Source organism: Myotis brandtii, unplaced genomic scaffold (assembly GCF_000412655.1).
Source record: "Myotis brandtii unplaced genomic scaffold, ASM41265v1 scaffold182, whole genome shotgun sequence".
NCBI lineage: Eukaryota > Metazoa > Chordata > Mammalia > Chiroptera > Vespertilionidae > Myotis > Myotis brandtii.
In genome coordinates, this window is record NW_005356751.1 from 1,796,531 (window position 1) to 1,810,594 (window position 14,064).

Below are 14,064 nucleotides of genomic sequence, written 5' to 3' on the forward strand. Positions count from 1 at the left end.
ATCTAAGTAGTGACTCACATATTAAATTGCAGTCTTTCTTTTAACCTTGCAGGGAAAAGACCTCTTTAATAGACAATTACTGTTACATAACATGATTAGTTGTGAAAGAAAAGACAATTGAGATAGGCCATGACTTATGGTTATGACTTCATGGATTCATGATATCTATGTGCATTCCTATATGAGTTTGACACTGAAACCTTTGTGTGATTTTGGATATAGTCTTTTGCTTTTTCAGATTGATTTCTAGGATTTGTTTATTTATTTACGTACTTTTAGTCATAATAATTTGTTAATTTTACTATTGAGCCATGAGGCTTATAGGCACTGGCTCAACTTGTTCATTTTACCATTTCTAGGTATAAATAATTTTTACAGTTACCTACTTTTCTCCACAAAGTCTTTTCATAAGGAGGTTTTTACACATCTTAATATAATGTGTGTCTTGCTTAATTAATTCTGTAACCAGAAGAGCTTTGGCTGCCTCTTGAAACTAGATTCCGTTCTCTTTTATGCAGATAGTTGAAGGTAATGGTTTTGATTGTAAATGATAGCATTAGCAAAGGACACCAAAAATGTTCAATAATTTATTCAATAAAATTGTGGAGTGAACAGTTACTATGTGCCAGGCATTTTATGTACTTGATCATATTTATTTAGCATAATAATCTTCTAATAGGTAGCTATTACTATATTTAATTTTATAGATGAAGACACTGATCCTTAGGGAAATTAAGTGACTTATCGAAGATTCCACAGGTAGTAAGTGACAGAACTGGGGTTGGTATGTGGTTCGTTGCCTTCAAGTCTGTGCTCTTAACTATTTCACAAGATTTCTAAATTTGAGGAAAAAGGACTGTTCCTCAAAGCCACCAAATTATATATATTTGTAGAGGTTTATACCCTTATAATATATCCCAAAGTTTTCACCTATGTAGATTAAAATAACTAGAGACCTTTGACGGTTCTGCCTTGTGACCTAATTTCCGACCATGCTAATTTAGAAAATTCTAATAATTATGAGTTTGTGTACAATAGAGCAACATTTTTTCTAGAATAGCCTTAAGCCTTTATGTATAATTTAATATATATTAGAGTTTTTACTCTGGGACATTAAGAAAGTAGGCCTATGCCACAATCCATGAAAAGTAGTTTAAACTTCATGATTCAAAACTATATCATTGGCTAGGCAATATAAAATGGCTCATCCTGGTCACAGTGAACTTGCTTAAGGTAGAGAAGGCAGGAATTAATGTCTCCATTTCACAGGTGGGAAACTGAAGCTCACAGATTAAATAAGTTGCACATCTCAGTAAATGGATTATAAGTAAATGAATTCTTCCATTTGTTCAGATGAGACAACTTAGAGGCATTCTTGACTCTGCTTTCTCTCACTGGCAAATGCTATCAGTTCCTCTGCTCAGCACACACCAGTGGCTGCCTACCTCACTTTAGAATAAAAGCCAGATCCTTACAGTGGTCTACAAGGCCCTCTGTGATCTGTGCTTACTTCCGTGCTCCTACATTGGCCTCCTTGCTGTCCCACAGACACACTAAGCACATTGCTGTCTCACTGTCTTTGCACGTATTGTTTCTGTTGAGTAAAATCCTCTTCTTTCAGGTTTATGTGTGTTTTCATTCCCTTACCTCCTCAGATTTCTGCTGAAATGTCATCTTACTGGTGTTCTTTCCTGGTCAGACTATATAAAATAGAACTCACTCCAGTATTCCCATTTTCTCAGTCCTGCTTTATTTCTCTCCCTGGCAGTAATTTCTGCTAGACACATTATTTGTTTATCTCTATCTCCTAAAATATAAGCGCCATGAGAATCAGCACTTTGCCTTATTCAGTGCCAAATCTCCAGTACCTAAACTATTCTTTGCATGTAGTAGATGCTTAGTTTGTTGAATAAATGAATGGATGAATGAATATAGCTAATGGGAAGTAGAGCAGGAACTTGAACTTTGACAATTTGATTCAAACTCTGAGTACTTCCTAAGTGGCAGTCACTGTGCTGTTAATACTTTTGCATTGCATTTTTCTAATAGTCGTTATTGTTTTGATTAAACTTACTACACTTGCATACCTTTGTTAAACTTTTAACTAAAAAGTAAATTTCTGGAATTAAGGTTATGATTCAACCTTCACTTTGTAACACTATCCCGGGGAATCAACAAAAATTTTTAAGATTTTAAAATTGATTTTTAGAGACAGAAAAAGAGAGAAACATTGATGTGAAAGTGAAGCAAGGATCGGCTGCCTCCTACAAGCCCCCCTATTGGGGATGGATCTTGCAACTGAGGCATGTGGTCTGACTGGGAATCAAACCAGCAACCTTTCAGTGCACAGGACAATGCCCAACCAACTGAGCCACACTGGCCAGAGCTGTAAAGATATTTTTTATAAAGATATCAAAGTATTCATGAAGGAATACACTCAAAATTATCTTACATATTTTGTGTAAATTATCACTAACTAAATTTATTATTTATTTTCTAACTTTTGATTGGTTTGTGACCTGTTGCATTCCTTTTTTTCTTAAACATATTTTCTGTTTACTTTATAGGAGGAGATACATTAGATGAGTGTGGCTTGAGATACCTATTAGCTATGCGCTTGCACACATGCCTTTTGACATCACTGCCTCCTTTATACCGAGTACAGCTTCTTCATCAAGGTATTTAACTGCTTGTTTGAACCTTTGCACAACTTTTATTCAGTATAGAAGTGGTTGGTGTGATGTATTCATACTCGTATATAAACATTAGGTAAATCATATGCAAACCTAGACTTAATACCTTCCTGTGACATAGTACCCACTTACCATTTTTCTGTGTATCTTTCAGTTCTGTTCCATGACTTTTGTTCATATATTTCAGTTTCTTAGACTTTACTCAATAAAGGTGTAGTAGCTTAGCAGTAAACCTGACATTGTATCCCAATGTGGTCCTGAATTTCTTTGACATCTGTTGTCTTTTCTTTAAAAATTCTATAAATTTTGCCCTACATGTTATTATGTATGTTTATTTTAATATAAGCGTTATGTTCTAAGTTATTTATTCACAAGTAAAGATGATATTTCAGGAATATTTCCATATAGTAATCCAGCATACATCCAGCATACAACCCCACATGCTACTTGGAAACACAGGATTTATATCAATTCTCTTACTTATAGATTAAAAAAATTGAAACTAGAGTTCAAAGTGACCTGCCCAAAATATAGAGCTATTCATTAATGGAGTTGGAGTTAATGATTATTTACTCATGTTAGTTTTCTAGTGGTGGTATTACTGAATCCAGGGCTTGAAAATTCTTAACTCTTAGTCTGAAAGACTGTGCTAATTTACATTATTGAAAGCAATGTTTGATGATGCCAAAACATACCCCATTGCCAATACTTTATTATCATTTTAAACAATCTATGCCTTTCAGATAGGTTTTAAAAAATGTCTTGATGTTCTTTTAATTTTAGTTTAAAATGATAATCAGATGGTACTGAATCACTTAATGGCAATTGTGTGCATTGGTTAGGGAAATTTAAAATACCTTAAATTTCTAAAATTCTGTCAAATTTCATTTTTCCTTTAATACAGTTAAAACTGGAGATGAGAAGGGACTGGTGTTGTAGGTGATGGTCCTGGGAACAGTTTTCAGGGAAAAAGATAAGTGGCCAGTATTTCAATAGAAAAGTTAAGAGGAACAGAGATAAACTGCAAGGAATAGCCTGCCATTGCTAGGCAAATAAAAATGAGTGCCAGTGTCCTGGCTGGGTCGCTCAATTGGTTAGAGTGTCGTCCTGATATGCCAAAGTTGCAGGTTTGACCTCCTGGTCAAGGCAAATATAAGAGATAACCAATAAAAAAAACCCCAAAACTGCCTGTTGGTGCCTCTGTTCTTTCTTTTTAATATCTTTTTTCACCTCTAATAGTTAGGTTTCCAAATACATTCACTGCTTTTAATCTTGCTCTCTGAGTTTAATTCCCTCAACATGCCTCTGCATTTTCAAAAAATTTCATTAATCAAATTTCATTTAAGGGTATAGAATATAATGTGTATTATTCTTTTATATTAGACATTTTATATCAGCAAAGTATGCTTTGCATTGCTATCTAATAGCATTTTCTAAAGCAAAGTGTCAGTTATTTGATGTAGTAATTATCCCTTAAATCAGACGAAGACTTAAATAGTGAGGAAATTAATCTGCCTTTTAGGTTCTGAAAAATTACAAATTGATGTTATTTAATTTTGTCCACCTTCCCCCCTTCTAAATTTGTAGTGGCAGTCAAGGCTTACTGCATTGACTTTGTGATATAATTTCAAAACAGTTGTATATATATACTAGCAATGGAAATTTTAAAAGACATGATTATTATTCAAAATGGTCATATTAAGCCCTGGCCAGTTTGGCACTGCGGATAGAGCATCGGCCTGCGGACTGAAGGGTCCTGGGTTTGATTCTGGCCAAGGGCACAGCCTGGGTTGAGGGCTCAATCCCCAGTAGGGGATGTGCGAAAGGCAGCCAATCAATGATTCTCATCATTGGTATTTCAATCTCTCCCTCTCCCTTCCTCTCTGAAATCAATAAAAAATACATATATATTAAAAAAAAAGATAGACAAAATGGTCATATTAGTTTTTTCCTTTTATACTTTCTAAAGGAATTATTTTAAAGCAGTAATTATTAGATAAGCTTTAAGCTACATGTAAGATTTCTATAGTACATAGTTTTTAGTGAAAAAACTTATATGTAGTAATTTTTATAGCCTTATAGCATTGAGAGGCCTGTGTTGTAATGTGACTATCATTGACCCCGGATATTTCTGTTTACAAAATGGGTTCACATAGATGACTACTTTGGCCAATCTGGCTTCTTTCCTAGACTTTTCAGGGTTCTTCCCAGCATTCTCACTACCTGTTAACCATGTAGGGTCCACTCTCCTCATGTTTCCTCTTCACCTGCTCTAAGTGGAGTAGTAAAGTGTTATCAGTAAACTATTGATAAACTCATTTGTACTTCCAAGTCTGATGGTGTCACTAAGCCCATTTTGTTATCTAGATCCCTGTCAGCCTTCTACCAGAGCAAAAAAGAATTTGCCATATCCCATCAATATTAGGCAGCTTTAAACTACTTTCACCTAAAGTGTTAAACACAGAGGAATGTACCTCCTGACTTTTAGTCCCTGGAACTTGCATGAAATTTAGAGCTTCCTTTAACGTGATATTTAGCTCTTTGGCCAGATAGATGAATGGGGCAGTTTACAGTATTCAGTACTAAAGGATATGGTCTGCAAGCAAGAGGAACCGTGAAACACCAACCCAAGCACATGGGCCAAGATGCTTTGACTCCACCAAAGCTTTCACTGTTGATGAGTTTGGTGTGTGTACATATGAATGGCTTGATATTCAGATATCTTTCTTTCCAATGAGTAAGTTTTAGTGTCTCTATTTTTTTTCTTTTGGAATTCTTTTTCTTAATTGATTAAGGTATTACATATGTGTCATTATCCCCCCATTGCTCCCCCACCCCCCTGGTGTCTGTGTCCATTGGCTAGACTTATATGCATGCATACAAGTCCTTTGGTTGAGATCTCCCCCTTATCCCCACCCTCCCCTACCTTCCCTCTGCTGATGAACAAAAACAGATCCAGAGATAGTGTCTCTATTTTTGTAGGGGAACAAAAGCAAGTATGTTTGGGAAAAAGGGAGAGGTTTTTATTTTTTTATCCTATTACTGATCTTATATATAGAAGCTTATAGTATAAAAATCCTGAATGATGAAAGACTTCCTTTCATTCTTTTCAGAATGAATGAACACATGGCTATATGAAAAGTTGTTTTGAAGAGTTGTTTTGTTCTTTTTTTTGATATAGTTCTGAAGGTTATTATTTATATTTCTAATTTAGGTGTGTCTACTTGCCATTTTGCCTGGGCTTTTCATTCGGAGGCAGAGGAAGAACTGATTAATATGATTCCCGCAATTCAGAGAGGAGACCCTCAGTGGTCTGAGTTAAGAGCAATGGGAATTGGTTGGTGGGTCAGGAATATTAACACTCTCCGAAGATGCATTGAAAAGGTAACTTTACTTTAGTGGATTTTGAACTTTAAAAATGTATTTTCTTGAAGGATAAAATATATTATCTTCAAGAAAAATCTGTAGTAGGGAATTAGTTTGTATATCTTGAGATCTTGAAATTTCTTAAAACTTTTTGGAGATTCCAAAACTTGATTTTTATAAAGTGCTATGCAATATGTCAATTTTCTTTTTCCATATATACTGTTTATAATACTATGGAATAGCAATATTTTCTACTATCTGTTAAGGTATGTTCTAATTTAAGAAACTAAAAAATCTAAAGTTAGAAAGTAAAGTTCTTGTCAGTTATATACATAGAAAAATCATTCTTTTTATGTAAAGGATTCTGCATGGCTTGTATAATAAACAAAAAGCTTCCTGTGCACACTTAAAATAACATTCAATAAAAAGTTTTTATTTGTGTGCACTTGAAGGACATATCTATGGCAGCAAATGAAACATGCTGTACATTTTTTAAGACAGGTTTTTGGAACCAGTTTTCTGGTAGATTCCCTTTAGGAAAAAAAATTGTTAAAAATTTTGTTAGTGGAAGCTGCAAGTTCTTTCAGTGTTGCAGAAATTAACTGTTATTGAGCACCTACTGTTTGCCAGGTTTGGTGCTAGTTTCTTTTCATAAATTATTTCATCATCTCATCATCCCCAGCCCCGTTTTTCACCTGATGGAACTAAGATTCAGAGAAGGTAGTAACCAGCCAAACTCCCCATCAATTGTAAGTGTCAGAAGTGCCCTTTCTACTCTGTCAGGGTTAGGAAAGTGTAATTCTTATTCATTGTTTACTTTCAGGAGTCCATCAAAATTCCTTAAGTACAATTAGTGATGCTGCATTTGTGAATGTATTTCTCCCAAGAGGAATTTATTTTCTACAATAGTAGTTCTCAAATTTTAGTGTCAAAGAATCACCTGACAAGCTTATTTAAAATGCATGCCCCCCAACACCTCAGTCCCACTCCCATTTCATTATGGTAGGTCTGTGGCCTCTTCCTCTTAATTAGTGTCCTGTGATTCTGGTGTTCATGGTTTTCAGATCACAGTTTGAAGTGTGAGTATAAAAGTGTCATTTTCCTGCTACCTGTAAGGCAGCCAATAAGATACTCGCATTTCTCTCAAAAGAGGAACAAATGTCAGAAGGAATTTTTCTCACACCAACCAAGAAATCTAGTTTCTGGTATGTAGGAAAAGTTAATTGTTATATAAATAACACAGTAAGTATCTGCATGAAATTTTTTACGTCCTTAAGAAAAAGAAGACATATTTTTTCTGAAATGTTTCAGATATTGCCTACAAAAGATCTCTTTAATTTCCTGTCAGTGATGTGTTGTGTTATAATTAAACTACAGGCCCATTGCACGAATTTCATGCACTGGTAGGGTCCCTGGCAGCGGCTGGCTGAGGCCTCCCTCCCTTCCCCCAGCCGGCCCCGCCCCCTGGTTGAATTCCTGGTCAAGGGGACAATTTGCATACTATGCTTTTATTATATAGGATATTTCAGATTATATATATATATATAATCTCCATAAGTAATGTATTGCTTAAAATTAAATCAGAAAGGATATGTAAATTGTTTTGCCTTGAGATGTGTATTATAAATCCTTAACTGAAGATGAATAAAAATTCTTCTAAAAATTATTAAACATTGGAATACTAAGTTAAGTGATTGAAGGCTGAGAAAATACTAAAAAAGGGGAAGAGAAATAAAAGGGTATTGAGAGTAAAGCATTTTTATGGTGCAGTTTTAGGTGTCTTTTCCCTTTCCCATGCTTCAGTAGCTTCCTGCTTCCCTATCAGTCAATGTAAGCTAATAAAACATCCATTGTTTTTTATTATTATGCCTTTTTTTTTTTTTTTTTCAGAGAGGAAGGGATAGAGAGTTAGAAACATCGATTAGCTGCCTCCAGCACACCCCCTACTGGGGATGTGCCCGCAACCAAGGTACATACCCTTGACCGGAATCGAACCCGGGACCCCTCAGTCCTCAGGCCGACACTCTATCCACTGAGCCAAACCAGCCAGGGCTATTATGCCTTTCAACTTAGTGATTTGCACAGGTTATCTCAGTATCTTGGAGAAATAAGAGATGGTCTATTTGATATTTTATTCAAAACAATATAAAATACATAATAATGTTACTTACTTAATTTTTAAACTTACACTGAGTTGCCCTGGCCCATGTGGCTCGGTTGGAATGTTGTTCGTGTACCAAAAGTGGCAGGTTCAATTCCCAGTCAGGGCACATGCTCAGGTTGTGGGTTCTATCCTGGTCTGAGCCAGTGCTCAAGGCAGCCGGTCAATATTTCTTTATCACATCGATGTTTTCTCTCTTTCTCTCTCTCCTCCTTCCTCTCTCTAAAATCAATAAACTTAATACTGAGTTGATTGGTTCTATATATAATCAGACACTTTGGTTTTATGGCTCAAAGACGTTATCACTTATAATACAAGAAGAATTACATGCTCATTAAGACTTTTTCTCATGAAATTTCTGAGAACTAATATTTGTAAGCCCTTCAAAATAATAGACCTTCAACCTTCTGTATTTTAATTACATGCTAGAGAGAATGTATCAATCCTTCAGAATTGTCAAAATTTGATTGAAAAATACTAAATACTAGCTTTTTAAAAAGTCCATTAAAAAAAACACCTTATTTTTGTCTGTAATTTTATAAATGTGTGTGTATAATTAATATTTATTCACAGATGTTTGTATCAGTATTAGTTGAAAGCTTTAAATTGTGAAATCATATGTACCATAGAAGTTACCATTTTAACTTCTATAAAACATTAAGAGATGTAATATGTTTGATTTTCAAGAAAAAGTCACATCTATTGAATATTCATTCTGCCTTTTTTATTGTTTCCTATGTTAGACAATTTTATTACTACCAGGGTTCTGATCCCTTTTCTACCCCTTACTGTGTGACTTTAGGCAATTCACTTAACCTCTCTGTGTCTCATATCTAAAATGGAAATAATAGTACCTCAGAGATTGTGGTGATTCAATAAGATAAATAAAAGGTGTTTATTTTTATTACTTTTATTATTACTGATATCAGATGGTTGTCCCATCCTGTATAATAAAAGGCTAATATGCAAATTGTCCCTACGGGTGGGAGTTTGACCGACTAGGAGTTAGACATGTGCTGACCACCAAGGGGCGGCACGGAATGAAGGCAGGCTTCAGCTAGCAGCCGGCAGCCAGGGAAGGGAGGCCCCGGCTGGTAGCCAACAGCTGATAGGGACCCTACCCATGCACAAATTTCATGTACTGGGCCTCTAGTGTATTATAAGATACTGGAGATTGTAGGATAGAGCCACGTTTTCCTGTCTCCATAGTTTCTATCAGCCATGAAAATAGCAGGGAAGCATTAATTGTTGTTTAATTGGTTGTAATTTTTAATTAAATGGTTAATTTAATATAGTATTTTATTTACCATTTAGGTTGCCAAAGCTTCTTTTCAAAGGAACAATGATGCCTTGGATGCTGCATTATTCTACCTTGCAATGAAGAAGAAAGCAGTAGTGTGGGGTCTGTTTAGGTAAGTTGTCTCAGCACTTAACATAATTTAGTTGAATGAAGATTGTGCTTTGAATCAGAAACTTAATATTTTTTAAAGTATTTATATATATGAGCTTGATCAATCAGCTTACTTCTTTGGGCTTTGGTTTCTTTATCTGTGAAAGATGGGTACAATATTGTTTCAGCTTACCTAAAGAATGGGATGTTGTTTTAAAAAAAGTTGATAAATATACTTTGTAAAGTAAAAAAGTGCTCTTGCTTCCTACTTAGGTATACATAGGGTAATTTGAGCTTTCCTTATTAGAAGGAAAGAGAAGCTGATAATAAATACTTATCACCGAAGTTATTGTTCTCTTTTTAGATTGATGTTTGTGGGTTTTATTTTTCATTTTTACACATTCTGTAAAGGATTCAAAATATTTAAAATTGGTTTAACCACTGGTGTTTGTGTTCTGGTTCCCAGGTCACAGCATGAGGAAAAAATGACAACGTTTTTCAGTCACAACTTTAATGAAGATAGATGGCGTAAAGCTGCTTTGAAAAATGCTTTCTCTTTACTTGGAAAACAACGCTTTGAACAGTCTGCTGCTTTTTTCTTGTTAGCTGGTTCATTGAAAGATGCCATAGAGGTATAAATAAGAAAATATGCTATGCAATACTTGCAAGAGATTGAAAACCTGAAAAGGTTGTAGAGGAGATTGTAATTTTTGTCATATGTTTGTAAGGACAGAGAATAACTACAGAAGTTACTGAACTTAAATAGTGGTACTGTGAAAAATGAAATTATAAATAAATTCAAGTGAGAAACACAAATAAAAATTTTACATAGGGAATATTTCATTTTAAGAATACATGCATTTAAAGTATAAATGTATGAAACATGGCAAAAAATGGTTTATGAATATCTTCTTCCTTGCCATATTGTGATTCTGAACTATTTAAAGTATATAAATGGTCACAACCTCCTTATCTAGTGTAGAAAGGCAGATACGTTTAAGTTCTTTTTCTTCTAAATGTAAGTCATAGGTATGGAACCAAAATTGAAATTTGTACTGTTTTGTAATGTAATTGTTCTAGATATTGGAAAAGGAATGAGAATAGGTAAAACTGTGCTTTAAATATATATATTAATTTCAGAGAGGGAGAGAGAGAGAAACATCAATGATGAGAGAAAAGCATTAATCTGCTGCCTCCTGCATGCCCCACACTGAGGATCGAGCCTGCAACCTGGGCATGTGCCCTGACCGGAAATCGAACCATAACCTCCTGGCTCATAGGTCGATGCTCAACCACTGAGCCACACCAGCTGGGCAAACTTTGCATTTTTTTATATATAGAACCCTGGCAACTGGTTAAGAGAGTAATTACAGATGTTCCTGTTTATTTATGATATCTTTCTCTTAGGATACTTACTATTGTTATGAACAATCCAAATGGGTGAAGGAAAAATAGAACTGGAAATAATACATGATAGAAGAAATAGGAAATATCCAACAAAGTGAAAGTACTTCACAATTAGAATTAGTCATATTTTCAAACTTATCTCAGGGTATGATTTTTTTAAAATAAACATTTAGCCCTGGCCAGTGTTATTAAGTGGTTAGAGTGTCAGCCCAAGCACCATAGGGTCTCAGGTTTGATTCCCGGTGAAGGGCACATACCTGGGTTTGATCCCAGTCTTTGTTGGGACACGTGCAGAAGGCAACCAGTTCTCTCTCTCACATTGATGTTTCTTTCTTTCTTCCCCCTCTCCTCTCTCTTTCTCCCTCTTCCCCACACCCCCACCTTCCTCCTGTCCACTCTAAAAAAATCAATGGAAAAAATATGCTTACAATAAAGAATTATTTAAAAGAAAAAAAGAAAAAAATATGCTTAAATGTTTATAATTTTTAATGGAAAGTTTAGCCTAGAAGATACTCTGGTAAAGGAGAGACATGTTGATTGACTCATATTGTCTGAATGACCTCAAAATCTCAAGATGTGTTGTTACATTAGTATATAAATAAAATCATAGAGAGTAAGATAGGATATGTGGCTTCATTTCATGCATTATTTGCTATATAAATAGAAGGTTTTTTTAAAATAGTAAAAATTATGTTTATATTAGAGGCCCGATGCACGAAATTTGTGCACTCGGGGCTGGGAGTGTTCCTCAGTCCAGCCTGTGCCCTCTCGCAGTGCGGGAGCCCTGCACCCACCACCGCCACTGTGCTTGCCAGCTGTGATCCCGGCTTCTGGCTGAGTGGTGCTCCCCCTGTGGGAGCGCACTGACCACGAGGGGACAGCTCCTGAGTTGAGCATCTGCCCCCTGGTGATCAGTGCATGTCATAGTAGTCAGTTCTGCTGTCGGGCTAAAACCTGCTCTCTGACATCCCCCGAGGGGTCCTGGATTGCAAGAGGGCTCAGGCCAGGCCGAGGGACCCCACCAGTACATGATCAGGGTCAGGGAAGGACACGGGAGGTTGGCCAGCCAGGGAGGGATCATGGGAGGGCGCCAGGGTGTGTCTGGCCTGTCTTGCTCAGTCCCGATCGGCCGGAGGACCCCAGCAAGCTAACCTACCGGTCGGAGCGTCTTCCTCCTGGTGGTCAGTGCATGTCATAGTGAGCGGTTGAGCGGCCTTAGCATGTTATTAGCATATTACACTTTGATTGATTGAACAGCCGACCAGATGACTGGACACAGCATATTGGGCTAGGCTTTTATAATATAGGATGGAAATACATTTGGAAATTAAGAGGAACTGCTGTGTATAAATTCAAATGTCATAATAGGCATTTAATTTAAAAATGAACGTTACTAATTTAAATTGATCCAAGTCTGAGGTGATATTGATATACTTTTTTATGCTTTTTTGTGTGTTATTTGTTTGTTAATCCTTACCTGAGGATATTTTTTTCCCATTGATTTTTATAGAGAGTGGAAGGGAGCAGGGAGAGACAGGGAGAGGGCAACATAGATGTGAGAGAGACATATTGATTAGTTGTCTCCCATATGCGCCCCAACCGGTGCCGGGGATTGAGCCTACAACCAAGGTATATGCCCTTGACCGGAGTCGAACCTGTAACCCATCAGTCCGCAGGTCAATGCTCTAACCACTGAGCAACTGGCTAGGGCTGTTTTATGCTTATTTTATAATTTTTTTTTTTTTTTTAGGCTGGAAGCTACTAAGTTCAGATTACTTACTCTTCTTGCTATTCTTTAATCTTCTATCAGACAATCATTTAGCTGCCCTTCAACCTCAGGTCTCCCTCCTTCCACTGTGAAATGAAAGTGGTAGATAACTTAAGGATATTGTTGGGATATTTTATATCTAAATAATTATCATTAAATAAATATTTCTTAATATTAAAACTTACAGGTGTGTCTTGAAAAAATGGAAGATATTCAGCTGGCCATGGTTATTGCCCGTTTATATGAATCTGAATTCGAAACTTCATCCACTTACATATCTATCCTAAATCAGAAGGTTTTGGGTTGCCAAAAGGATGGCTCAGGATTCGATTGCAAAAGATTACATCCTGATCCTTTCCTGCGTAGTCTTGCCTATTGGGTAATGAAAGATTATACCCGAGCCTTGGACACGTTATTGGAACAAACACCAAAAGAGGATGATCATCATCAAGGTAGGATATTTTCTAAGTTTCTTTTTCTTTTTAAAAGAAGACAGTTTTTGAGCTAATGTTCACTTAGATCAAAACAAAACCAATAACAGAAAACTCATTACCAGATTTACTTTTCAACATTGAGAAATTATCAAAATTTCTTGTGTGCTAAAGGATTAGTCACTTACTGTTTGTAATTAAGCCTATCATTTTGTTATGAGTAGTACTAAGAAGACTTCACACACATTTTCAGTCTTGCAGGTTGAAGTTTATAAAATAGGATTACCATGCTACTCTAATTTCATATCCATTGAACTGAATCATTATACACCTCTTTCCATTTAATTACACAGCTAGTTTTCTTTTTGTGTTTTTTTTTATTATAGAAGAGATTTTGGCTGTTATACATATTGGTTTAGTGCTTAGGCCTTAAAAAACTATTCTTATGTTCTAAACTTTCTTTAGTCTTATTTATCCTGAATAATTTAGATTTTTTAAGAATCTGAAGGGTATTTATCAGATTGTCTGCAATAATTTTAAAAATGGAACCTTCTAAGTATTTATCAACAGGATAGTTAAATAAATTATAATCTAATCTAATAAAAGAGAAACATGCAAATTGACTGCACCTCCGCTATGTCCCAAGCCACGCCCATCAGCCAATCAGAGCAACTATATGCAAATTAACCCAACCAAGATGGTGGACGGCAGCCACGGAGCTGGAGCAAGCAGGAGTCTTGGTTGCCCCGGCAATGGAGGAAGCCAAGCTTCCCGCCTGCCCTGGCCAGCTTTTGCCTTTCTCTCAAGGAAACAAAGTTTCAATTATAGAAGATAAATAAATCCCAGAT

General features: G+C 35.9%; 1 protein-coding gene across 1 annotated transcript in view; it reads left to right on the forward strand.

Annotated features, from left to right (window-relative positions):
* Window positions 1–14,064, forward strand: part of DMXL2 (Dmx-like 2) — a 172,161-nt gene that overhangs the window by 112,069 nt on the left and 46,028 nt on the right. The window contains exons 21-25 of the mRNA XM_014537836.1: window positions 2,568–2,678; window positions 5,908–6,077; window positions 9,535–9,632; window positions 10,077–10,242; window positions 12,973–13,237. Of these exons, the coding sequence (XP_014393322.1) occupies window positions 2,568–2,678; window positions 5,908–6,077; window positions 9,535–9,632; window positions 10,077–10,242; window positions 12,973–13,237 (810 nt within the window). The remainder of the gene's footprint in view (window positions 1–2,567; window positions 2,679–5,907; window positions 6,078–9,534; window positions 9,633–10,076; window positions 10,243–12,972; window positions 13,238–14,064) is intronic.